The sequence below is a fragment of the Bubalus bubalis genome, chromosome 2 (genome assembly GCF_019923935.1).
Source record: "Bubalus bubalis isolate 160015118507 breed Murrah chromosome 2, NDDB_SH_1, whole genome shotgun sequence".
Lineage (NCBI taxonomy): Eukaryota > Metazoa > Chordata > Mammalia > Artiodactyla > Bovidae > Bubalus > Bubalus bubalis.
The window spans coordinates 71785927-71813528 of record NC_059158.1 but is presented as its reverse complement, the minus strand read 5'-3'; the positions used below and the strand labels follow the sequence as shown (position 1 = coordinate 71813528).

Below are 27602 nucleotides of genomic sequence, written 5' to 3'. Positions count from 1 at the left end.
TCACTCCAGGAGTTTCTCGACTTCCTACTTTTGCATTCCAGTCCCCTATAATGAAAAGGACATCTTTTTTGGGTGTTAGTTCTAAAAGGTCTTGTAGGTCTTCATAGAACCGTTCAACTTCAGCTTCTTCAGTGTTACTGGTTGGGGCATAGACTTGGATTACTGTGATATTGAATGGTTTGCCTTGGAAACGAACAGAGATCATTCTGTCATTTTTGAGAGTGCATCCAAGTACTGCATTTCAGACTCTTTTGTTGACCATGTTGGCTACTCCCATTTCTTCTGAGGGATTCCTGCCTGCAGTAGTAGATATAATAGTCATCTGAGTTAAATTCACCCATTCCAGTCCATTTTAGCTCGCTGATTCCTAGAATGTTGACATTCACTCTTGCCATCTCTTGTTTGACCACTTCCAATTTGCCTTGATTCATGGACCTGACATTCCAGGTTCCTATGCAATATTGCTCTTTACAGCATCAGACCTTGCTTCTATCACCAGTCACATCCACAGCTGGGCATTGTTTTTGCTTTGGCCCCATCCCTTCATTCTTTCTGGAGTTATTTCTCCACTTATCTCCAGTAGCATATTGGGCACCTACTGACCTGGGGAGTTCCTCTTTCAGTATCCTATCATTTTGCCTTTTTGTACTGTTCATGGGGTTCTCAAGGCAAGAATACTGAAGTGGTTTGCCATTCCCTTCTCCAGTGGACCATATTCTGTCAGATCTCTCCACCATGACCTGCCCATCTTGGGTTGCCCCATGGGCATGGCTTAGTTTCACTGAGTTAAACAAGGCTGTGGTCCTAGTGTGATTAGATTGACTAGTTTTCTGTGAGTATGGTTTCAGTGTGTCTGCCCACTGATGCCCTCTTGCAACACCTACCATCTTACTTGGGTTTCTCTTACCTTGGGCGTGGGGTATCTCTTCACAGCTACTCCAGCAAAGCGCAGCCTCTGCTCCTTACCTTGGACGAGGGGTATCTCCTCACCACCTCCCTTCCTGACCTTCAACGTGGGATAGCTCCTCTAGACCCTCCTGAGCCCACGCAGCCACGATCCTTGGACGCGGGTAGCTCCTCTTGGCCGCTGCCCTTCAGGCATGGGGTCCTCCCAGCTTCTGCCCGACCTCAGACGTGGGGTAGCTCCTCTCAGTCGTGCTTAGTGTGCCGGTCGTCACAGCCGCTTGTGCTCACTTCATGGCAAATAAATGGGAAAACACTGGAAACCGAGACAGACTTTATTTTCTTGGGCTCCAAAATCACTGAAAATGTTGACTGTAGCCATGAAATTAAAAGATACTTGCTCTCTGGAAGAAAAGCTGTGACCAACCTAGACAGCATATTAAAAAGCAGAGACATTACTTTGCCAACAAAGGCCCACCTAGTCAAAGCTATGGTTTTTCCAGTAGTCATATATGGTTGTGAGAGTTGGACCATAAAGAAGGCTGAGCAGCAAAGAATTGATGCTTTTGAATTGTGGTGTTGGAGAAGACTCTTTAGAGTCCCTTGGACTGCAAGAAGATCAAACTAGTCATTCCTAAAGGAAATCAGTCCTGAATATTCATTGGAAGGACTGATGCTGAAGCTGAAGATCCAATACTTCGACCACATTATGTAATAAACTGACTCATTTCCTAATGAAAAAAAAAATCTTTTCTAAGACCCTGATGCTGGGAAAGATTGAAGGCAGGAGGAGAATGGGATGACAGAGGATGAGATGGTTGGATGGCATCACTGACTCTATGCACAGGAGTTTGAACAAGTTCCGGGAGTTGGGGATGGACAGAGAAGCCTGGTGTGCTGCAGTCCATGGGGTCAGAAAGAGTCAGACACAACTGAGCAACTGAACTGAACACTGATACTAGGGAAATTAATTTCATACCTAGACAGTCGTTTGTGACTTTGGAGAAAGAAATTCCATAGCCTGGGGCAGAAATTAGATTATGAACACGTAAGAAGAGTGGCTGATGGGGAAGTGGAGGTAGATCACAAAATGAAATATGAATAAATCATCCAAAAGAGACTGACAGCCTACTTCAGACAGAGTACTACACTAGGCATCAGGGCCAGCATCAGAGTCATACAAGGCTATGTTCAGAGGGGTCCTGACTTGGTTTAATGCTCAGATGTCACTATCTTAAAATTGTTAATAATTTTTGAGCAAGAGGCTCTACATTTTCATTTTGCACTATGCCCACAAATTATGCTGTAGGTTCTGCAGAGCACTGCAGGGAACCTAAAATATTTCATTCATTGTTCAGTCACTTACTTATTCAACAACAAATAAATGAATTTTTTACCATGAGCCATCCAGTCTCTGGAGACATGATGAAAAAGGTAGAGAAGGTGACAAATGGATGACAGAAAATCTTTTAACAAAATGTTGTTACTTCCAAGAACAATAAAATGTAAATATAGCTATTACATGACATTCTACCTCAGCTCCCTAGTTGTAGAGGCTATATGACCCTGGTCAATTTATTCAACTGCCGAAGTCCTAGTATACCCACCTAAAAAAATGACAATAATAGGGCACAAACCTAAGGTTGCTAGAGCAATTAAATGCATTCAGGAATGTAAGATGCTTCCAACAGTGCAAGGTACGTTTGTAAGTGTTCAGTAATGTGAGGGACTGATGAATTTCCTGTACCTAGCACAGAGGAGTTCAATAAATGACTGGTTTAGTAAGAAGGGGGTAAAAAGGAAATTTCAGATCAACCTGAACAGTTTTATATGTTCTTTATAAATGAAACAGATATGGCTATATGTGTGCTTGCTAAGTCACTTTAGTTGTGTCTGACTCTCCGCCACCCTGTGGGCCACAGCCCACAAGGCTCCTGTCTATTGAATTCTCCAGCGAAGAATACTGGAGTGGGTTGCCATGCCCTCCTCCACAGGATCTTCCCAACCCAGGTCTCAGACCCACATCTCTTATGTCTCCTGCATTGGCAGGTTGGTTCTTTACCTCTAGCATCTCCTGGGAAGCCCATATGGCAATATATGTTGTTGTTTAGTCTCTAAGTCATGTCCAACTCATTTGCATCCATAGCCTACCAGGCTCCTCTGTCCAGGGCATTTCCTAGGTAAGAATACTGGAGTGGGTAGCCCATTTCCTTCTTCAGGGGATCTTCCTGACCCAGGGATAGAACCTGCATCTCCTGCATTGGCAGGCGGATTCTTTACCACTGAGCCACCTGGGAAGCCTAATCAAATCTTTGAAAGTTAAAGTGTTAGTTGCTCAGCTGTCTCCAGTTCTTTGTGACCCCATGGACTGTAGCACACATGGAATTCTCCAGGCAAGAATACTGGAATGGGTCGCCATTCCCTTCTTCAGGAGATTTTCCCAACCCAGGGATCGAACCTAGGTCTCCTGCATTGCATGCAGATTCTTTACAATCTGAACCACCAGAAAAGGCCCTTAATCAAAGTTTTAGGTATATGTAAATGTGTATATATGGCCATAGGGCTTCCCTGGTGACTCGGTGGTAAAGAATCCACCTGTCAGTGCAGGAGATGCTTGGGTCAGGAAGATCCCCTGGAGAAGTCCAATATTCTTGCCTGGAAAATTCCTTGGACAGAGGAGCCTGACGGGCTACAGTCTATGGGGTCACAAGCAGTTCGACACAACTGAGCACGCACATGGCTCAAAGCTTTAAACAGGCCTAGAAGAAAATGTAAAAGAATATATATACTAAGTTATGTTGAGTGTCACTTTTATGCAGAGTACATCATGAGAAACGCTGGGCTGGAAGAAGCACAAGCTGGAATCAAGATTGCCAGGAGAAATATCAATAACCTCAGATATGCAGATGACACCACCCTTATGGCAGAAAGTGAAGAGGAACTAAAAAGCCTCTTGATGAAAGTGAAAGTGGAAAGTGAAAAAGTTGGCTTAAAGCTCAACATTCAGAAAACGAAGATCATGGCATCCGGTCCCATCACTTCATGGGAAATAAATGGGGAAACAGTGGAAACAGTGTCAGACTTTATTTTTGAGGGCTCCAAAATCACTGCAGATGGTGACTGCAGCCGTGAAATTAAAAGACACTTACTCCCTGGAAGGAAAGTTATGACCAACCTAGATAGCATATTGAAAAGCAGAGACATTACTTTGCCAACAAAGGTTTGTCTAATCAAGGCTATGGTTTTTCCTGTGGTCATGAATGGATGTGAGAGTTGAACTGTGAAGAAGGCTGAGTGCTGAAGAACTGATGCTTTTGAACTGTGGTGTTGGAGAAGACTCTTGAGAGTCCCTTGGACTGCAAGGAGATCCAACCAGTCCATTCTGAAGGAGATCAGCCCTGGGATTTCTTTGGAAGGAATGATGCTAAAGCTGAAACTCCAGTACTTTGGCCACCTCATGCGAAGAGTTAACTCACTGGAAAAGACTCTGATGCTGGGAGGGATTGGGGGCAGGAGGAGAAAGGGACGACAGAGGATAAGATGGCTGGATGGCATCACTGACTCGATGGACATGAGTCTGGGTGAACTCTGTGAGTTGGTGATGGACAGGGAGGCCTGGCGTGCTGTGATTCATGGGGTCGTAAAGAGTTGGACACGACTGAGTGACTGAACTGAACTGAAATGAACAATGGGGCAGTTGAGACGGGTCATGGGCTGCTGGAGCCCTGTGGGCTAGTACAGCTGGCCATGGGCAGCCTTGTTTGGGTCTCCTCAGGCACCTGTGCAGAGCAGTCTGAGGTGTTTGCCAAAGAAACAACCAACATTTACAGTTCTGCTGTTTGCATGTGGCCAAGGAGATGCCTGTCACATTGGCATCTATCTGCCAAGCACCCCTCATGAATCAGGGATCCTGGAGCCAATGCAGAAGACTCATGGGGCACAGCACACAGCCTCAGGGATAATCAGTCAGGGTATAAGAGAGGAGCCTTGGCAGAGTATAGTTTCTAACAGGCTCAGCTCCAGGCAATGTCTTTAATATCTATCTGAACATATATAACATATATCTCCTTGCAGCAGTGCACTCTTTAAATAGTGCCCAGGCTAGCTCTTGACAACCCATGCACATTCTGAAAACTGGAGTTTCAGATATAAAAATGTACTATTGGGGCTGAAATTCATTTGTATTATCATATGAAATTGCAATATTATATTTGTCAGTGAAAAACGAGAGTTGTAAGAGTTGCTTTTCTTTACATATAATTACGATTGTACATTTTATACAATTGTGTAACATGATTTTAAGTATTTTATGTGATCAGAGTCCCTCGCTTATAATTACTATTCAGAATATGAGTTTATCACTAAAGGTCTAGATCAGTAAATTAATAAATCCATTTTAACCATAAAACATAATATAAAATATATTTACAGAAACAAATTCAAGTCAGCTATTTAAAAATGTGGAAAATTTTTATTTGAAAGTTTTACCCAAATTCAATGTTTAATATATCCTCTAATACACTGTTATTTTATCATTATTCAGTTTAAAGAAAATGTTATAAATTTTTTTTTACCATCATTCAGATGCCTCTAAATTTCATTTACGTAACCGAATGCTGTACACAAAAAATTAGCATTTTTCTTTATGTGTTGTGATATGAAAGACATTGAGCAGTTTGATAAAAATCATTTATAAAGTCAGTCTTCCAACCCATCCAACCCTAGGACACTTGTCCCCTGATCCCTACTCCAAACACACCCTATCTCTCCCAAAGACATTTCAAAGACAACCAGGGCTACAAGGACAGAAAGCAGCCAAGTTTTGAGTTTGTCCAACAGGGTCAATGGCACCCCACTCCAGTACTCTTGCCTGGAAAATCCCATGGATGGAGGAGCCTAGAAGGCTGCAGTCCATGGGGTCGCTAGAGTCAGACACGACTGAGCGACTTCCCTTTCACTTTTCACTTTCATGCACTGGAGAAGGAAATGGCAACCCACTCCAGTGTTCTTGCCTGGAGAATCCCAGGGACGGGGGAGCCTGGTGGGCTGCCGTCTATGGGGTCGCACAGAGTCGGACACGACTGAAGTGACAGCAGCAGCAGCAGCAACAGGGTCAAGAACTCCAACAAGGATATTTGTACAAGACACCACGTGGCCCTGGAGTTGGAGGGGAAACTTAGACAAAAGCGTAACAAATAGCTAATGTCTTAAAAAACCACGGAATCTGGATGAACAACTACTGGAAGAAATCCACAGTTTACTCTAGGCCAAAAGACCTGAATAAGCAGATTGACATAGATAGCATTTTCTTGGATGGAAATACTTATCACCCAACATTTCTCAAATTAATACGAAAGTTTAATACAATTTAAAGAAAGAATAACAAGTTATTGACTAGAAATAAATTGGTTAGAAAACACCATGCAAACATATGCCAAAGTGAAGCAAAGGGGTCAGTCTTCTTGATAACCCCTGCAATGTCTTATAGGTATTGAGGTGTGAATGCCATCTCCCTAAGGTCTTTAACTTCAAGTTTTTCTGCATACTCAGAACTGACCAAGTTATTCTTGACTATTTCATATATAGTCTTATGGAATAATCTTACTATTTGTATTCAAACTCACAAAGTTTTTATATATTAACAAGACACTAAGGGTATAAACTGAAAGTGAAGTGAAGTCACTCAGTAGTGTCTGACTCTTTGCAACCCCATGGACTGTAGCCTACCAGGTTCCTCCGTTCATGGGATTTTCCAGGCCAGAGTACTGGAGTAGGTTGCCATTTCCTTCTCCAGGAGCTCTTCCTGACCCAGGGATTGAATCCTGGTCTCCCACACTGTAGGCAGATGCTTTACCATCTCAGCCACCGGGGAAGTCCATTGGTTGGTATAAACCCCCGACAGGGTTTCTGCCATAAGCCGTATGAGGTCACTGCAGAACCACAGAGCAGGGCTCCTCACTCGCTTTGCACAGGGCGAGTCATTCATTTCACACAAGCACACTATAGAGTTAGTAAAGTACTGCAGAAAACATGTTTGCTAGGAGAACAAAGAACTAGAGCTCCATGCATCCTTACCTTGTCCTGAAGAATCCCAGATGAGCCCCCAATATGAAAGGTTGCTGCTGAACTACAAAAGGGGTTGGGATTCTTGGCCTCCAGAGGAGAAGAATTCAATCCGGGGCCAGTGACGAAGCTTGATTGCTCAGAGCTTTTGTGTAATCAAGTTTTATAAAAAGTATAAAAGACATAGAAAAAACTTCTGACACAAATATCAGAGAAGGACAGAAAACTTTTCCAATTATCTCAAGGACTACTTTTGGCTACCAGGAGTACCTGATAAACAGAATATGTAATAATTTGCTTGTGATAATAGAATCAGAGCAACCCACAGAGGTTTGGAAGTTTGTTTCATCCAAGCTACATTAAGGCCTAGTGACTGGTTTCTGCCCCAGAACAGAGTACATTTAGTTCATGTCTCCCAAATCATACACTGTTCCACTTGGGCAATGCTACATAAACACCAACAGATTGTTATTACTTGTGCCCCATTTTCCCCCAAACTCCAAGCTGGTCATTCCCCATTGGTTAACAAACTGCATTTAAAACAACTTAGAATATAACTGATTAGATTTCTAATCTTTCTAAGGAAGGGCATGGTCATTTCTAAAGGAGATGTTCATATGCATTGCTACATTAATATATATGGCATATCTTAGTATGGTAGGGAGACCTGTCAATCCTGGTCATTTTATCAGCACCTTTGCTTAAATAGGAGTCCACAGATTATTAATTTATAGCTGTCATGGGTGTTGGTGATCACTAAATCTTATCCCCATTTTCATTAAAAAAAAAAAAAAAAAAAACACCCACAAAACTGAAACTAGAGCTCAGTGAGGGCAAATGAGTTAGTCATTTGGTAGGCCAGGAAAGAATCAGACCGACTCTCTGATTTTGTTTGTATAGTCCACAAGTGAAAACAATTAGGTAAAAATCATTCTCCGAGTGTATCTTCTAATCCTACTTTTAGCAATCTTGTAAATCATTACTTAAATCTGGCGCCTCAGCTCTTTGCACAGCAACTAGTAGTTTAAGAAAATAATGCCAACAAGTTTCTTGAGATGAGTGAGTACCTAATTAACTGACTTCGACCAACTGGAAAGGAAATGGCAACCCAGTCCAGTATTCTTGCCAGGAGAATTCCATGGACAGAGGAGCCTGGCGGGGTACAGACGGCACATACATATCATCTTCTTTTTAACACTCTTTTTTAAAATAGTTTTTTTTTTTTTTTTTTAAGCTTTCCTCCTCATTTTCACTTTATTTATTTAATCTTTCGGTCTCATCGCTGGGCATGTGGGTGGAATCTTAGTTCTCCAACCAGGGATGGACCCCGTCCCCCGCCCCCTGCGGTGTAAGCACAAAGTCCTAACTACCAGACCATCAGCGAAGTCACCCTCCACCAGGCTTGCTTCTGCTATTTAAGGCTGAAATTCCACGGTGTCAACCGCGTTTTGTAGCCTTTCCAAGATGTCCGTGAATCACGTGTGTTCGTGTGACAGGGATTTTCAGTGCGGGCCCGCACAGTGGGCGTGGCAGTCATGGACACCAGGCCTTGGCACTTGGAAACGTGCGAGGAGACGCCGAGAGGCGGGGAGGGCTTTCTTATAACTCTAAATTACAAGAGGGAAAAACGTGGTTTTAGTTAAGCACGGGAAAGAAATGAATTCAGTAATAGAGACCTAAAAGGCCCACGTGGGGGAGGGGAAAGGGGCGCGAGAAGAAAGGGAAACAGGCCTTTTTCTCCAGTGACGCGCGGTCACGAGGCGTTCTCCCGACGTGGGCGCATGCCATTGGCCAAACCCCAGCTGACGCCCTCGTAGCCGCCCAGGCGCGAACAGTGGCAAGGGCGGTGCCGCACTGGAAGTTGGCGAGGCGAGCGCGCTCCCGGGGCCTGCCACGCCTCCATCCTCTGCCCGCCAATCCACTCTTATAGTCCCTCTTCGCGCCCAGGTGGCCACGCCCCTTCCTAATTCGCCCCTCCCCCACCAGGCCGGCGGCGCGCGGAAAGTGCGTCACGTGACGGCTGGCTCCGCCTCTTCCTCTCGGTCCCATATTGAACTCGAGTTGGAAGAGGCGAGTCCGGTCTCAAAATGGAGGTAAAACCGCCGCCCGGTCGCCCCCAGCCCGACTCCGGCCGTCGCCGCCGCCGCCGGGGGGAGGAGGTATTAGGGGGAGAGCGGGGGGTTGCTGGGTAGTGGCCGGCAAGATGGGGGGCCTGGCTCGGTGGGAGCGGGGAGGCCGGGTGGACCGGGTCGGCCGTCCCGCGCTCTGCGTGGAGACGGGCGCTGGGAGGGGGAGGGGAGCGGGCCTCGGAGCCCTCCTCGGGGCTTCTTGCCAGCCTTGCCGGCTCCCTGGGCTGCACGAATGGTCCCTTGGAGGCGCGGTGTGGCTGGGGAGACTTCGGGAGCGGAGTTGGCCCGCTGGCCGCGCGGCCTCGGATGCGAGGCCGAGGGCGGCATGGCGCGCCTCGGCGAGAGCGGTTGGGAGGAGGCGGTGGGGGAGGGGAGGGGACGAGCAGGCACATCCGGGCGAGCGAGCAGGCGGGCGGCGGCCACACTGACATTGATCCGCCGCCGCGTTACGAAATGGCGCATTGGCACGCAATGGCCGCCGCCTGGCTCCACCGCGGGAGAGAGCGTGGGATTGGAAGGAAGAGGGAGGAGGCGGCCCAGCAGAGAATGCCGCAAATGGCCTCGAAGCTTGCGGCCTAGTGCTCTCGGTGATGTTCTCCCGACGCGTTTCTAGGCCTTAGAAATCTCTCAATGGAGAATTTTATGTCTTGTTCTGTACCTTGCAGCACTCGGTTGAAAACATGAATTTTTTTTTCCTGAAGTTTACTGTTTTAAAGTATTTTTTGAGCTGCCATTTTTGCTTAAGTACTTAGTGTTAACACGTAACTTCGCGCTATCTCGAAATTTGAGTGTGGTTTTAACATATGAATTTGAAAATTTTCTCATCTTTTTTTTTTTATTCTCTGATGGGTAGGCTCTGGTTGTAGTTCCTTGGAAATTTATTTTCCAGGCCTGCAACCAGAGTCGAATTTTTCATTTGTTTGAGAAAATTCCATGTGGGTTCTAGTTGTTTTCTTATGTCACCTTTGCGTTGTCGTCGATTAGATTCATTTAACTGGGCATTGAAAAGATGAAATTAAATGAATTAATGCTTTAGGCTATTAATCGTTTAACATTTTTTCCTAGCATGTGACAACCTCTTCATATTAAATGCCTTAGCGTCTCTACTTTTAGAAGACACAGGAAGACCTTAGAATGTAATGTATTTAAGCACTTTTGATGAACGATATCTTAATGCATATGTGTATTAAGTGGCTGTTCGTGTAATTTATTAAAGACCTAGTTGAAGTATAAAACAATTCAGGCCATATGTTGATTTTCTGTAAATCTGAAATTTTTGTTTTGTTGGGCTCCTTGTCAAACTATATCGAATACTGTACTTAATGTAAGTCCAAAAGGTGTTGTGTGACCTAGTAAAGTATTGGTTTTGATATTTTGGGTATGTGGTAGGAGTGCAAAAAGGAAATTTTCATGTGGTAGACTTTTTTCCCCCCCACAGGTTTTTTGGTGAGGGGGAATGCTGGTTTCCTCTTTAATTGAGAAATATTTATTTCAACATCTTTATTTGCTTGAAAGTGGTAAATTTCCCTTTAAGTTTGTCACTCGTAACATAAGTTGTGTTTCACAATTTTGTGGTTTAAAATTAAATGCTTTGGGAGGTGTAGAGTCAGGAGGGAAGTTAGGAAGAGAAATGGTATAGATAAAATACTGAATTCACAACACTAATTTCTTAGAAAGTGGTTTCTCAGTAGCCACTTCAAAAATAATCTACCCTCAGGAATTTGTTGTTTTAGCTCAAAATTATGGGACTTCTGAATCTGGAATTCTCTTGGGCTTCAGTTTAGTTTTGAAGTGATGTTGGCATTTCAGAGTTTGGTTATAGGTTTTCTTGGTGTTTGGATTCCTTTAATCAATTGATATGTATGATTCTACTGTAGTGTTTTAACTGGACAAAGTGATAATGGTACAGAAATTTGTTGTTATTTGTAGGGGATTAAAAGTCTTGTGGATTTTTCTTTGCATTTAACTACTAAACAAAATAAAATGTATCGGTTTCTTTCCTCAGGGTCATGATCCCAAGGAACCAGAGCAGTTGAGAAAGCTGTTCATTGGTGGTCTGAGCTTTGAAACTACAGATGACAGCTTAAGAGAACACTTTGAGAAATGGGGCACACTTACAGATTGTGTGGTGAGTTACTAAAATAGTAAAGTTTCTCAAAAGCGGGCAGAGGACCCGTGGAGGTGTGTTTCAGTGCTTTAAAATTTTTATTTTGTAGGTGATGAGAGACCCCCAAACAAAACGTTCCAGGGGCTTTGGTTTTGTGACTTACTCTTGTGTTGAAGAAGTGGATGCAGCGATGTGTGCTCGACCGCACAAGGTTGATGGGCGTGTAGTGGAACCAAAGAGAGCTGTTTCTAGAGAGGTATTTTAATAATACCATGTTGTATGATGTGAAATTGTAAAAATTTGAGGTTTTTTTACTTACATATTTTTTATTTGTAGGATTCTGTAAAGCCTGGTGCCCATCTAACAGTGAAGAAAATTTTTGTTGGTGGTATTAAAGAAGATACAGAAGAATATAATTTGAGAGACTACTTTGAAAAGTATGGCAAGATTGAAACCATAGAAGTTATGGAAGACAGGCAGAGTGGGAAAAAGAGAGGATTTGCTTTTGTAACTTTTGATGATCATGATACAGTTGATAAAATTGTTGGTAAGTAGCCATTTGAACGGAAGAGCTTGAAGGAGAAAGCAGAAATCGTTTGTTTGCTTTGTTCTAAACTTGCTAAATTGCTTAAAAGTTTGTATTGTGTATAAAATAGCATAGAAAAATGTATGGTTCAGTTTTCATGAAGTGGCTACACGTGTAACCAGCATCTGGATCAATAAATGTGATTCACATCCCACTCAACCCCACTCAGAAGTCACTACGATTTTGATGATGTTTTAATAAGTTGTTTAGCAGTAAAGGATAACGTGCTTTTCCAAAAACATCAAATAACTTTTCTTTGTTTGTTTGATTAAAAAAATTTTTAGTTCAGAAATACCACACTATTAATGGGCATAATTGTGAAGTGAAAAAGGCCCTTTCTAAACAAGAGATGCAATCTGCTGGATCACAAAGAGGTGAGTAGTGTCAAATATGCATACGAAATAGACATAAGTTATGATGGTAAGTTTCTTAAAGATCTTTCTTGCCTGTGTTCAAGGTCGTGGAGGTGGATCTGGCAACTTTATGGGTCGTGGAGGAAACTTTGGAGGTGGTGGAGGTAACTTTGGCCGTGGTGGAAACTTTGGTGGAAGAGGTAGGACGTTATCTTACTTCTGAGAACATGTCTTCCTAAAATTTATTAGTAAATTGAATATACATTTAATTCACACCTTTTTTTTAAGGAGGCTATGGTGGTGGAGGTGGTGGCAGCAGAGGGAGCTATGGAGGAGGCGATGGTGGATATAATGGATTTGGAGGGGATGGTAAGTTTTGTAATGGTTTTCGACTATGTTTTCTATATTTTTGTGTGACTTGACTATTAAAGTATGCTTCTTCGGGAGAATGGCATTGAAACATGTAAAATATCATGTATGAAATGAGTTGCCAGTCCAGGTTCAATGCACGATACTGGATGCTTGGGGCTGGTGCACTGGGACGACCCAGAGGGATGGAATGGGGAGGGAGGAGGGTTCAGGATGGGGAACACATGTATACCTGTGGCGGATTCATTTTGATATTTGGCAAAACTAATACAGTTATGTAAAGTCTAAAAATAAAATAAAATTTAAAAAAATAAATAAATTAAAATAAAATAAAATAAAGTATGCTTCTAAATTAATACTATAGAAGACAAGACCTTTTTTCCCCTTAAGATTTAATGTTATCTTGGTTTTTTTGGCGGATAAGATTTATTGTACAGCTGAGGTGGAATTATTTTTCTCAGAGGAGACTGTTTACTGTTCTTCTTAGATTTTTTTAAAAAATGGAACAGTGTTTTAATATCAAAAGATTTACGCTTTCATGTTAGTGGTTAATAGCCCAGATTGTAGCTGCTCTATTAACCAGGTATCACCAAGTTTTAGTATGTTAATTGGCCTGTTTTCCTGGGGCTTAAAAGCACAGTAAACTGGCATTCTATAACTTGACTGTACATTTGTTTTTGTCTAAAAACCCAATTTGTTTTTCTAGGTGGCAACTATGGCGGTGGTCCTGGTTATAGTAGTAGAGGAGGTTACGGTGGTGGTGGACCAGGAGGATATGGAAACCAAGGTGGTGGATATGGTGGCGGTGGTGGAGGATATGATGGTTACAATGAAGGAGGAAATTTTGGAGGTGGTAGACTTTCACTTGTTTTAAGTATTCAATATTGTTTTTATAGTGCACTATAGGCATTTTAGAAAAATGTTAAGAACAGGTCAAATTTCACGTTTTACAATAGAATATACTCAAATAGTGGAAAGTTTAACTGCATTTTCTTACATTGCTGCGATTTAGTAAATTTGCAAAATGTATTCACACGGTCTCCATATTGAAATGGGACATTTAACAGTAATGTTTGTTGCCCGGATTTTTACTTTAGGCACTTCTAAGCTGGATAGATGGTAACTATAAATTGAATATGCAGACATGTTGAATAGGTGTTATCAGGATTTAGGTGACTAAAAATATATGTCAGCAGTGTTTCAGACTCTTAAGTTAGTCTGCATCATTACTCCATACTCCATGATACTTTAAAGAACTTTATTATGAATGTATTCAATTTTGAATTGTATTGCTGTATCAACAACAGGTTTTTCCTAATAGTCAATTTGAAATGCTTTTTATCAATGACTTAGAAGTTACACTGTATCAGCTACAGTGAATCTCAGATTTTATGGTGTTGAGTGTTGAAGAGAATGTGCCAGAGTGTAGCATCTAATATGAAGACTGTGGTAGCTGTCTAGTCTCTTTAGCCAACTTTCACTCTCTATTTCTCTGCTGTGTATGTCTAAGATCTTTGTGGTGGAAAGAGTTTGATAGTTCTGTGAAATCTCAAAGGATTGTGTGTGTCAGGATGGTGCTGTGATTGTCGAAAGATAATGCAATGCATGTATGTATTAAAAACAGGAAAATAACTTCTGTAGGTCAGCCGCAAATAAAATCTTTGTAATTTCAGGTAACTATGGTGGTGGTGGAAACTATAATGATTTTGGAAATTATAGTGGACAACAGCAGTCAAATTATGGACCCATGAAAGGGGGTAGTTTTGGTGGAAGAAGCTCGGGCAGTCCCTATGGTGGTAAATAATTTTTTTTTTCCTAGTAAAATCCTATATTGTCATTGAAGTTAAAAATGTATGTATATTTCTTTATAATCTTTTTATGTGTATTTCCAGGTGGTTATGGATCTGGTGGTGGAAGTGGTGGATATGGTAGCAGAAGGTTCTAAAAACTCAGAAGAAAAGGGTAGGTATCTTTTAAGTTTCTATAATGATGATAAACGAATATGTGGAATTGTTCACTGAGTGTAATAATTTTTTTATCCTGTATTATTCAACAGGCTACAGTTCTTAGCAGGAGAGAGAGCGAGGAGTTGTCAGGAAAGCTGCAGGTTACTTTGAGACAGTCGTCCCAAATGCGTTAGAGGAACTGTAAAAATCTGCCACAGAAGGAACGATGATCCATAGTCAGAAAAGTTACTGCAGCTTAAACAGGAAACCCTTCTTGTTCAGGACTGTCATAGCCACAGTTTGCAAAAAGTGCAGCTATTGATTAATGCAATGTAGTGTCAATTAGATGTACATTCCTGAGGTCTTTTATCTGTTGTAGCTTTGTCTTTTTCTTTTTCTTTTCATTACATCAGGTATATTGCCCTGTAAATTGTGGTAGTGGTACCAGGAATAAAAAATTAAGGAATTTTTAACTTTTCAATATTTGTGTAGTTCAGTTTTTCTACATTTTAGTACAGAAACTTTAACAAAATGCAGTTTTGAAGGTGTTTCCTTGTGAGTTAACAAGTAAAGAAGATCATTGTTAATTACTATTTTGTATGAATTTTGCTAAAGTTAACTGTAAAGAAACACCTGCTGACTTGCAGTTTAAGGGGAATCTATTCTCCCCATTTCCAAACCATGAAATGAATGGCTCTGACATGTGGAGAGAATAGATATTTGTATGTTTGCAATGTGTGTTTTAGATAATAGAATTGGGTATTTAAATTAGCATATTTGTGAATTTAATAGCATTAAGATTTACCTTCAAATGAAAAATCTCAAAATTTATATTTGGTTTTTGTGCATTTTCTTTCAAAATGTAATCATGATTTTAGTGTCTTGGCTTTGCTGAGAGTCCTAGCTGTGTTAGAACATCTCCATTCTACATTCGCCTTGGTCACAAGTGAACTGCTGCCATAGTTTTATTTGGGTGTAAAGAATGTCTACTGCCCTCTGTTTAAATTCTGGGAAGGGGTAGTGAATGTTTCCCCTTTCCTCCTACCTTAGGAAACATTCTTAAAATGTGGAAAATACAAGACCACTAAGCCTGCTGTATCTGAGCAAATTAGTGGCTATCTTTTTTTCCTTTTTAAAGCACAAGAGGCCCGTAAATCTTCAGTTATTTTCCTTGGTTTAATATATATTTTTTTGATACAAGCTCTCAGAGCAAGGGAATAAAAATCATGCATTGTTGAACCCTTAACTGGCTGGCATGCTTTCCTGTTTGTACCCTCTGCATTTTACTGGGTGAAAACCAAGGATAGTCTAGATGGAAATCATCTCAGATACTTAACTGCAGTAGACTTGCAGCACAGTTGCTTAGTACAAAAAAGCTTTTCACTTCCCCAAGACCTGAATTCAAATTTGAATAGTCAGCTTGTACTCACTTAAAATCCCAAAGAACACACTGTTACTCATGTGTATGCTTGAACCGAAATCATGTTGGTATGAGTTTACAATTTGTTTGGAAGATCCTTGTTGAGAAGAGTTTTAGATAACAAGGTCACACATATATATATATATATAAATCAATGTCTACTGTTCTGCGCCAGCTAGTGTTTACAATTTCATTCAAGCCCTGAGTATGTGCCCTGTTGTTATTGTTTCTTTGGCAGTTGAACGTTGAATTCGAGTTTCTTATTTTTGTTTTAAGAAGTACTAAGCAAAACAAGCAATAAAGGGGGGATGGGGCGTGCTAGTGTTTGACTATGCTCTCGTTGCTCTAATTCTGTGCCTCTGTGCATTAATATTTGGATGCATGCCAGCATGGAAATTGGTCTTCACAGACACTGCAGTTTTTCAGAAAACACTCACAAACCAATAAATGTAACAGACAACATTCCATTTGTTAATGGACATATGTGAATAAGCAGTGTAGAAAATAGGCTAATTATCAGCAAATGGTTAAGTCTTTAACAACTTAAAAGTGTGGTTATATAAATGGACACTGTCAATGTTCATAACTTAAATCTGGGTACCTGGTCAAAATAATGCTTGGGAAACATTTATTAAAATTAAGCTAAATTGTCTCAAGGTTTTTTTATTCATATAATAAAGGTTGAAGGAATGGGGGAGGTTAACATTTCCTGTTTCTATGTTTGTGAAATTGTTTTGACACAACCTTGACAGTATCCTTTAATGACATATGAGGTTAATTGTACTGTTAACAAAACTTTCTGTGTTCTGGAACTAGTTTAATAGTGAAAATACTGTCAGTTAAGTTGATGTTTGCAACCTATAAGCAGGTGAAATCTGTGTATGTGACCTGTTTATAAGTTGTATTGTTAGCTTAGCTCTTGTGAACAGTGTGGAAAAGTTAAGCCATGAGGAGAGCGATTTAACCAGCTTTAAAGGACCTAAGAGGTGCTTTTTAAGCACGATGTGGATCAAACGAGACTCACTAAGACAGGACTTCAGCAGCATTTTGAGTATGGACAAGTCAGCATAAATAAAGAATGACAAGGCAGCAGCAAGAGCTTCAACTACAGAGAAGTGAAGGCATAAAATACTATGGTGATAGTGAGCAACTTTCCAAAAGCTAGTTAAATCTGCTTATTACAACTGAAATATCGAAGAAGGTCTAGCAGGAAGGAGCTCTTCGCCTTTTGGAACACCAATGAGATAGTTGGCCACAGTCACTAGGTCTAGCATTTAGACCTGCGAGGAAGGGCAATAAGCATTAGGTAAGGTTTGAATTTGAATTTTTTCACTAATTAAAGAGTAATTTTTTGTAAAGCAAGGTAAGAGTAATTTTTTTGATTTGCAGGTTGAATGAGAACCCTACTTGCCTAAATGAGGAATGTCTTTCCTACCATCTTAAATACGAAGGTTTCTGGCTGGGTAAGGTTTGTAGCTCACAGTAAAGCCTGATGACACCATTTGTTTCCCCATAAATTTACAGTACATATTTTAAAACTATTAGATACATAGGCACACTTGTAAAGGTGAAAGCTTTGTCTTGAGGAATCACATCCAGCACATTTTAAACAGTTTTAAGATTTTCTCTGCAAAAACCATGAGTGTTGATCTTGAGTCAGATATAAACAATTCACTGTTGGTGTCCTTAGGATACAGTCAGTTTTTGAAAAAAGAGTGACCAGATTTTTTTAAAGAATTTTTGTAACAAGCATGACTTGTAACAGAAGCGTTACACTTCCAATCCTCATTCTAGGGGAAAAAAAACACATCTGGAATGAACTTGCAAAACTGTCAGATCATACAGATCTAAAAATGGTCTTCATTCAAGTGGCCTCATACATAAGTAAGTTCTCTTGCATATGACTTCAGGGAATTTGGACTAATAGGATAAACTTTTGGTTCTCTTTTGGTTTTGTTGTTGGCCTGTTAACCAGAAGTAGTGGGGCCGTACATGAACTAAAGCTTCTTTCTAAAAGACAACCTTTCCCAAAGAATAGTTAAAAAATACTCCATTGCTACACAAAGTCAGATGCTAATTGTTCATAAGGGCTATTATTGCTGCCCCAAAAGGGCTCGTTAAAATTTGAGATTTGGTGTTACTTCACTTTTTAAAATAACACTAGGGGAAGGGGACAGATGGTTAAAACTAGTTTCTAAATTATAAGTCAAGTTCTTATATATAAACAAGAGTAGTTTGCCACAGATTTATTTTCAGAGAATGGCTGGTTGGGTCTCTGACTAAATCAGGGCTGAGTTTCTACATATAATAAGTGTTAAATAAGGTAAATAGCCTTTTTAATAATTTTCTTTTACAACATGGTTTTTAATGACGCAAATTTCCTAAGATGATAAAACATTTTCTTTTTTGAAGGCAAGACATTGTTCTTTTCCAGTCCATCGATTTTATGAAATAAAGTGATTTTATTTAAATGTAGTTCCACTGTCATTTCTGAAAAATACGATGCTCTTAACACTGGTAAACAAAGTTATACAAGAGATGGTCAAGGCAAACCTTTCGTCAAAACTCCTAGGTTATAGCCTCCCACACTACATTTCTTTTTTAAAAAATCAATTTACACTCATGTCCTAAAGAAAATTGGGTAAAAAGGACCATTTGTTGAACAGTTGAAATAAAATTGTTTTAAGAGTTCTAATTATGTAAGTCACAATTTGAAGTATTTCTAACGCCAGTATCTCTCGGAATTCCAGTAATTGTCACACAGGAGTGAGTAAGCATGCTACTGTGCAGGGAACGTAAGGATTGTTAGCCTATATCAAGTATTCAAGATTTCTTTCCAATCAATGTTTTACTCTGATTTATAAGACTTTAAGAGGTGGTCTGTAATGGATTCAAATGTTTTATTTGTAGTATAATGAAATGTTTACAGAAAGAACTTTTTCATTAAAATATTTTTAGAAATGTGTGTGTCGTTTTGTCACTTCACAGTGTTCATGTGATTTCAATGGTGAATAGGTGGATGTTAGAAACCTGGAATGAGCCTTCACATTATCAGTTAAAGGTGGTAAACATCACATGAGGGATAGGTGTGGGAAATTTTACTGCCACTTAAGGATTTTGAGTGATAATTCAGGTGATTGGTGAGGAGTGCATCGACTTTTCCTTGGAGAAAAATTTTAGTTAAGCAGTTACGTGAATAAGCAAATCAGAGGAAAGGGGATTCCAAATGTTATAAGGTACTCATGTATTTGGGTTTTTTATTTTTGGCTGTGCCAAGTCTTCTGTAGTGGGCGTTCTTGAGTTGCGCTAAGTGGGGCTAGCTACTCTAGTGATCTGAGGGCTTCTAATCTTGAGAAACAGGCTCTCAAGGGCTCAGTAGTTGTGGCACAGAGGCTTAGTTTCTCTGGCATGTGGGATCTTAACCAGGGATCAAACCTGTATGTCCCTCCTCCCCCCATTGCAAGGCAGATCCTTAACCACTGGACTGCCAGGGAAGCCAAAAGTACTTGGTTTCTCAACTTCAAGAAAGGCAATTGAGCATTTTTTTCATTGAAGGGTTGGGAAAAGATAACACTTTAGGCTCTTTGCATTGATAGCTATTAACATGTTAAATGTTTTGTGAATTGACACAGTCTTGAGGATTTTTGGCTGTTAACAGGATTTTGATACATTTTGCTTTTATTCAATCCTGCTTTCCTAGAATAATGGCAGTGGCTTTCTATTCTGTGAAGCTGTAGGTTATAAATTGAGTTTAATGCTTGAGTAGTTAAGTAAGCTATTTTCTCAGAATGAAAATGCAAAATGTTGAGTCAAGACAAATTGGACTCTCCCGTGTACTAGAATTAAAAGTGGGATCCAGGTAATACATTAGGTTAATTGAACTTCGGACTGAGTATGAAGTCCCAAGGGTTGGGGGAAGAGTAAAGTAGTAGGTGTAAAATGCCAGTTTTGTTCACTGCTTTTTCAGTCAGGGGCAAGGGTGCATTAATCTGTTTGCCTGGCACGACACTGAAAGCTGCTTGGGAAATAACGGATTTATCTGTACTGGTTTTAAGTTTATTGGTAATGTGAATAATGTTAATGTACAAGGATGTGGACAGCTTATGGAGAAATGGTAAAATTTCAGCACATCCATGTATATAGACAATAGTTTGGGCTTATCACAAGGATTACAGATTCTATCGGATGTTAGCTGTATCTGAAAAGCAGGATACATGTAATTTTCATTTAAAAAATACATTGTTGAATTAGTCCATTCGGCTAAAAATTTCGAGTTAACTGCATCAAAAGTACTCTTGACAGGTTATTTGCATTTAACCTCAGTTGTCTTAACACCCTTTATTAAGTATTGGAAAATATACAGTCAGGAGTTTTCAAATAGTTTTGTGACCATGATCAAGTCTTTATATGCCATGCTCCCTTTGGCAGTTTGGTGATGGTAGCGGTCCCCTTAGAATGTTTTTATATGCATCAATTATGTAGAATTAAATCTTACTTTGAAAATGGTTATTAAGAATTAGTTTGACTCAGCAGTATGTACGCTAGGCATCAAATAAGCCTAGTGCTGTTTAACCTTGAAGTTGTGGATAAGTGGCATTTTGAGATAACTTGGCAACAGTAGTCTAGTGATCTAGTAAGTCTGAAGGTTAAATCTGACAGGATTTAAAGAGCTAAAGCTTGTACCTGTTTCATGGTTCCTAAAGATAGTATTTTTTTTAGAGGGGGACAAAGTTCATGCTAATGGGAGGTTTTTCCCTCCATGTAGAATCAAAGTTCTTGTCTAAATTTTCCCCAGTTCTCAAGAGTGTTAAAAAGCTGGAATTGACCTAGTAATATCTTTGAGAATATTTTGTGTATGTTCTGAGACTTAAAGAATGGGTATGTAAGTTTAAGGTACTTTGAGGGGCCACGCCCGGAGAACGCGATGGCACCCAACTCCAGTACTCGTGCCTGGAAAATCCCATGGACGGAGGAGCCTGGCAGGCTGCAGTCCATGGGGTCGCTAGGAGTCAGATACGACTGAACGACTTAACTTTGACTTTTCACTTTTCATGCATTGGAGAAGGAAATGGCAACCCACTCCAGTGTTCTCGCCTGGAGAATCCCAGGGATGGGGAGCCTGGTAGGCTGCAGTCCATGGGGTTGCTAAGAGTTGGATATGACTGAGCGATTTCACTTTGACTTTTCACTTTGCTGCATTGGAGAAGGAAATGGCAACCCACTCCAGTGTTCTTGCCTGGAGAATCCCAGGGACGGGGGAGCCTGGTGGGCTGCTGTCCATGGGGTTGCACAGAGTCGAATGCGACTTAGCAGCAGCAGCAGAGGGGCCACGCCACAGGCTTCAGGAGAAATCTTGCAAGAGTTCTATACAACAAATGGATTATCATGAAATTATTTCTAATAGAATGCTTGCTATACCTTGATGTGAAAGGCGTTGGTACACATTTTGAAAATTTGAGCTGAGTTTAGGGTTTAACAATCGGATAACAAAGTTTGAGGAGTTAGTGATAAATACATTTCAAATCTTGATCGAGATGAAATCTACTTTTAGTCACGGGTCACTTAGAATTTGTTAGATTTTAAAATTCTGGTTTTGTGTAATGCAGTATGTATAGTACTTCAGAATAATTCTTAGGTACTGAGATGTGATTGGTTGTCTTAAAGTATTTCCAGATAGGACTAACTCAAAGAATGAATGGGAGTGAAATTATCTGCTGTCATTCTAGTAGAGTGTTCCTCCCCTGTGTTGGGGGACAGTGTGTGTGTGTGGGGGGGGTGGGGGGTTAATATATGCTAAAGTGAATTCCAGGTGCTCCAGATGGTGGCTGCTGATAAGATGTTGCCATCACCCTCAGCCAATATTTTATTTAAGGGTACTTTATTCAAGATGGGATCTATCTCAATACCATTGTGGGAAGGAATTTTGGGTCACATAGTCACTAAGTTGTGTCGACTTTTTTGTGACCCCATGGACTACACCCCATGAGGCTCCTGTTTATAGGTATTTCCAGGCAAGGGTACTGGAGTGAGTAGCCAGTCCCTTCTCCAGGGGATCTTCCTGACCCAGAGGTTGAACCCTGAGTGTCTCACATTGTAGGTGGATTCTTTACCATCTGGGCCGCCAGGGAAGTCCCCAGCAGGGTCTACATTTGAATGCCTAGATTAACCCTTAGTCGTTTTCCATCTCTGAACTTTCCCTTCGTCATCTGAGTCAAATTCTTAATAAGGTAATTCAACCAGTTCCTTTCTCTTGCTAATGTAGGGCCAAAGAAAATATCATTTATAGAGTGCTTGCTATTAGCTAGGCTCTATATTTGTTTTTTTGGAGTAATTCACTGCATATTTATCCCTGATTTACAGATGAGTAAGCAGGGTGCTTTGCCTCACTGGAAGTCATTCTTGGGAAATGGCAGCAGCCCAGGCAACCGGGCTGTAGGGCATGTAGACCTGTCTTGCTCCCAACAGATTGATAGGACTCTGAATAACCTCTAAACATGCTTAACCCTCAGATAACTTCTATTTTCCCACTTGAATTTAAACATGACATGAGTCAGACATTTGATTAGATGAAATGATGAGTGCTGTGAATGTGTGGGTGGCCTGCAGATTCTCCTAGTTTTAAAGGGCTTTAATTTTGTACTTGCTATTTATGTATTTAATCATAGAATGTGTCCCACAGTGAACTGATTTTCCCACCTAGACCTCTTAGCCAGTCTCAACCGTGTCTAGGCAACTCGGTTCTTTCCGATGTTCAAGTACTTGGGTCTCCTTCACCCTGCATCCATTCTGTTGGAAAATCCTTTTAGCTCTACCTTAGAAATGTGCAGAATCCACTGCCTTCTCACTGCTGTAACCCCAGATGGAGACACCATGTCCCATGTGAGCACTTCAGAGCCTCCCCATTGGTCTGCTCCGACCTTTCTTTGCTCTTGAGACTATTACAGACATACAAGGCAGAGGAGACTTTAACTCTGATGTTACTCCTGCTTAATCCCTCCAGTAGTTCTCTAGTAGGCAAAAGCCAGGCTCATGAAGGCTTAACAAGGATCTGTGCTGTGTCCTATCTTACCAACCTACCCCCTTTCTCCCACTCCATGTTCAGCCATATAGTTCCTCAAACAGGCCCCCAGACTACAACTTCCTGTGTCTAATACTCGTTGCTAATAGAATGGTTCTTCAAATATGAATAAAAGAACCAGTGTTTTCATGTCGAGGTATATACAGCATTTTTCTTGGTTGAAATACACTTGAATAGAAAAATCTTTCTGATATACACCAGCGCCAATTTAGTGTGATGCTAGATATTGTCATGTAAGGTCGTGAATGAACTTCAAGGAAATACTAGAACAGTCCTGATAGTCCTTTATTAGTACCAGCTTTTCAACTAAATTGTCTTTTGCCAGAGCTAAACAATTTAATATAAAAAAATGCCATTTTTTTTTTTGTTCATACGGTATTTATTAAAAAAAGTACATAGTGGTTAGTTTTGCAACAATTTGCTTTTTAGCCAGATGTATCATATAAATCTATGAACATAACAAATGAGATAAGAACAGTATAAATAAGGAGTTTTTGTAGTATTTACAGTATATAGAAACTAGCCCAAATGGTGTTCTAAGAAATTTTAAGTTTACAAAGTTAAAGTGAAACTACTGATTCAGCATACTGATAACTTATTTTAATGCTTTTTAAAGTTTTATATTTTCTACATTAGTTGAGTATAATTTTGCATAGAATTACTTATAAAGTATATTTCTGCATTTCACATCACAGTAGGAGCTTTTTTAGTATAACAGTACAAAAAAACCCAAAATCACTAGATCAGAAAAGGTCAAAATCTAGTTTTTCTTAATATCTGGCCTCTTACTTTTGGGAACAAGGAATACATTGCCATCGCTTGTTTGCTGCAAGGAGTATTCACTTGGAGAGTAAGGCTTTCCATTTTCATCACGTAGCATGCTGAAGACTTCAAGATACAAGGTGCTGAGTTGTTTTTTCAGTAGATGGAGGCTTTTGTCATTTTCTCCTCTTTCTTTGAGCAATTTTTCTTTTTCATCTTTTAAATGATCTAAATCTTGCTCCAGTTCCACTATATTTTCCAGTTTTCTTTTTCTGCAATTCTGAGCAGCCACTTTATTCTTACCCCTCCTACGTATGTCTCTAATTAATGCAAGTTGAGCCTCGTTGAATTGCTCCTTGGACATCATTTCATTGAAGTCCTCAACTGGGAGGTTAATGATCTTTTCTACAGGGAATGGGATATGGAGAGCTTTTGCCCGTAGTTCATCTCTTGTGAGGTGAGCCTCCAAGCGGTTTGAATGTTTGTCTTTAGTGAATGGGGTTTTTCGATGACCAGGACTTACAGGCACTTCTTTCTTTGGTGCATTTTCACACTGGGAATCACGTGCTGCAGCGCTGTTCCCCTGTGATGATGACAAAGGTTGGACTGGGTCCCCAGAAGGCCACGCTGACTGTGTTTTGGGACCCTTCTGTTTGATGTTTCCAGGGGTACTATCTATCTCTTCCATTTCAGAATCACTGAAGCCAAGCAATGTGTCTCCATAGATAGAAGATTCCACTGAGTGGTCTGGTGATGCCATGCTTGGACTTGTTGTGTTCAGTGAAATGCCAGAGTCAGAATCATTGAATTCTGCTGTTGTGCTTTCAGGGTGGTTTTGATTGAAGGCTTTACAAAGTGACAGATCAGAGAGATCAATGGGCCCGTCTAGAAGTTCAGAGAGTGACTGGCTTAAAGTAGCAGAGGAGGGCATGCTGTTGCTGGTACTGGGCTCTGCTACAAAAGCAGAATAAAATTCATCACCAAAATCTGTATTTACTGTGGCACTTGAATTTAATGAGTTCACTGTCAACTGGCTGGAGTCTTCAGTGGAGAGGATGCTGCTGAAGGAATCCTCAAAAGCGTTGAGAAAAGGTGGGCTGCAGTTACCTACTTCTTTATCCAGTGAGGGCATTGATGAATAGAAATGATAATTGTCAATTTCTGTCACTTTGGTTTCTGGACTTGAAACTGTACTAGTCTCAGCCAGCTTGTCATTTTGAATATTAAGACACTGTGTGGAAAAGAAGTTCATACTATGTAAATCAAGGTTGAGCTGTTTTTAATAGTTGATAATCCGTATCTGACGGTTCTCTCCCCACCCACCCACCCTGATTTCTCACCAAGCTCCTCCAGAATTCAGAGATAATTCCCATTTCCAATGGATAGTTAATGCGTAAGCATATGTAACATTTTCAGAGTTCCCAGATAAGAACGTATATAACCTGATCTATCCTCAGGACATCCAGTCCATTTAACAAAAGTTCACTGAAGTAAGCATGGTGCCCAGGCTATCGTGACTAATTTAAAAGCACCTTCCAATTCTTCCTATAAGTAGGTGGCATATAAATAATAAATAGCTGGGATGACTAATTTAAAGGGACTGAATATAAAATAGCATGTTTGGTACTCATTATACTACATCTTCGTTACCTGTAATTCTGGAATGGATAATAGTTCCTCCCAAACTTGCTCAATGGCCTGCATATCGTCCAAAACAGCAGTGGCTACCTGAACTATCAGAGTTTCAGGTGACTGGGCCTGAGGAGGAGCACTGAAGACGGGGCTCTCGATGTGGCTGGGAACATCAGGAACAAGTGATTGAAACGTAGCCGAAGAAACCTAAAATTGAGAAGGCATTTGTATATGAATCTGCCACCAACAGTGGGTGGGTACGCTCCAAGGCCATCACAACATCTGAAGTTGGAATTGGCTGCAGTTCCCTATTTGTCATAACTGTTAGTTCTATATGATCAAACAAATCTTTTTTGTCTTGCCCAACTGACTCCAAGTTTATTCCTTAGCTTAACTGCTTTACCCTGTGCATTTGAAGGTAAATTTCAAAATGCTTAAGAACAATCTTTAGAATTGAATTTGTATCTATGTAACACCTAGTATAGTGATTCAGAAAATAAATTATTAAAATTGTTAACTGAACAAGTCTTGGTTTTACTACCTAGCTTGCTTTCTACTCAAAGAAATCTAAGTACCTATAACAAATGAGTTATTTGCTTCCATGGTTTTGCTGATGCATGCATGCTTCTGGCTATGCAGGAGTAAACATTTGTTGTGGTTCTGCATTATATGGCCAGAGGAAGGTTGGGTTTTTTCCCTCCAAATTGTTACCTATAGGCTGAGGTTTCCGTGATAAATTTTTGCTCCTAAAATGCTGTTTTATGTTTTTAATAGAGATTCATCAAGGCAGGGGTCCCCAACCTTTGGGACCTAATGCCTGATGATCTGAGGTAGAACTGATGTAGTAAGAGAAAATAAGTGCACATAAATATAATGCCCTTGAAATCATCTTGGAACTGTCCTCACCTCACCAGTCCGTGGAAAAACTGTCTTCCACAAAACTGGTCCCTGGTGCCAAAAAGGCTGGGGACCACTGCACCAACGGGACCAATATAGGGTATATTAGATACAGTTATGGAGATCTGCTGTTAACCAGATGTTAATACCTCATTGTCATCTACAAACGGGAATGTCTCTGCCAAAAGCTGCATGCAGTCATCGAAGTACAAATCATCTGCTTTGGGAATGGGGGCTACCTGCACAAAAGGGAAAGACACAGAAGAAGAAAAAAATTGTTCAGTGTTCATAAAATGTTTACAATCTAGTTAATCAAATATCTCTCTAGAAGTCAATTAAGTAAAGAGCACAGAATCAAAGCAGACTCTCTGGTTTCAAATCGTGGCCCCTTCAATTTATTGCCCAGTTTCTGGGCAGGTTATTTAACCTCTTTGAGCTGCAGTTGCTCATCTGTAAAATAGGATAATGGTAATTCATATAATTGTTGTGTTGATTAATCAATATTAAAGCAGTACTTGTCCCAGTACCATGAGTAATCCTACTACAACAGTTCTACTACTGTCAGGGCTGTTGCAGCTGCTTGATACAATAACAGTGTTTTTTATAGCTTATAAAGAGCTCTTCCCTGTAATATATATGTCCTAATTGTTACACTCTGAGGTGAGGTCAGTCAGGCATTGAACTCATCAGGAGGCTGAGGTTGGGAGGTTGACTTTTGATAAGGCCTTGAAGTAAAAGACAAAGCTCGAACTCAGATTAACCTCTGGGTCCATGTTCTTTGGGTCCTGGCCCACACCTTCCCAAGAACTGGGTGCGCCCTGTACCTGGGAGTAGTTGGCAGACCCACTGGTTTCTGATGGTATGTGTTGTGCTGGCTGAATGGGGAGGAATTCGCCGGTCTCTTCATCTAGTTGTAACTGAGCAAAAAAGGCTTTCTCTTGCTCCTTTTGGAGTTGTTCTTGTCTTTCCTTTTCAAGTTTTTTCTGTTTTTCCAGCTCATGCTCCTTCTGTCGTTGACTGAAGTCAAATACCTCTCGACTTACCCCGAGATCTATATCTTGCCTCCAAAGTATGTCAATCAAATCCATGTCCTATGTTTAAAACAAAAAAGGAAGGAGAGAGACCATGGTTAAAATGGTTTTAAAATAGTAGGTAACATAATTTAGACCACTGCTGATAATAGGGGGTAGGGAGATTACAAATAAAATCTGAATGGGAACATAAATCCAGTGTTCTGGAAGGGCACAGTAATTGTACCTAGTGTCTGCATGTATTCATTTTTCTTAAAAAAATCACCTTCAAACATAGCTATCCATTCTTACCATTTACTACTTGGATTATTAATGAATTGGGTGAT

General features: G+C 40.5%; 2 protein-coding genes across 9 annotated transcripts in view; one reads left to right on the top strand and one right to left on the bottom strand.

The window, feature by feature from the left end:
• The first annotated feature begins 8925 nt into the window (after nucleotides 1-8925).
• HNRNPA3 (heterogeneous nuclear ribonucleoprotein A3) lies at nucleotides 8926-18841 on the top strand. 5 transcript variants are annotated; one of them, XM_025274384.3, is made up of 11 exons: nucleotides 8926-9059; nucleotides 11101-11223; nucleotides 11312-11458; nucleotides 11539-11749; nucleotides 12073-12162; nucleotides 12246-12341; nucleotides 12430-12510; nucleotides 13217-13360; nucleotides 14184-14306; nucleotides 14403-14472; nucleotides 14567-18841. In XM_025274384.3, the coding sequence occupies exons 1-10, from the start codon at nucleotides 9054-9056 to the stop codon at nucleotides 14453-14455; spliced, it is 1074 nt and encodes a 357-aa protein (XP_025130169.1). In that variant the 5' UTR covers nucleotides 8926-9053; the 3' UTR covers nucleotides 14456-14472; nucleotides 14567-18841. The 5 variants fall into 5 exon arrangements, with proteins under 5 accessions (XP_025130169.1, XP_025130162.1, XP_025130154.1 ...); XM_025274377.3 differs by having other exon boundaries at nucleotides 8967-9125; nucleotides 17266-18841; XM_025274369.3 differs by having other exon boundaries at nucleotides 8967-9125.
• A 4374-nt stretch (nucleotides 18842-23215) lies between these two features.
• Nucleotides 23216-27602, bottom strand: part of NFE2L2 (NFE2 like bZIP transcription factor 2) — a 33145-nt gene continuing 28758 nt past the window's right edge. For all 4 annotated transcript variants that reach the window (XM_006051425.4, XM_044933262.2, XM_006051426.4 and 1 more), the window contains exons 2-5: nucleotides 27070-27336; nucleotides 26395-26484; nucleotides 25367-25555; nucleotides 23216-24947 (exon numbers count right to left, since the gene is read on the bottom strand). In XM_006051425.4, the coding sequence (XP_006051487.3) occupies nucleotides 23715-24947; nucleotides 25367-25555; nucleotides 26395-26484; nucleotides 27070-27336 (1779 nt within the window). In that variant the 3' untranslated portion in view covers nucleotides 23216-23714. The remainder of the gene's footprint in view (nucleotides 24948-25366; nucleotides 25556-26394; nucleotides 26485-27069; nucleotides 27337-27602) is intronic.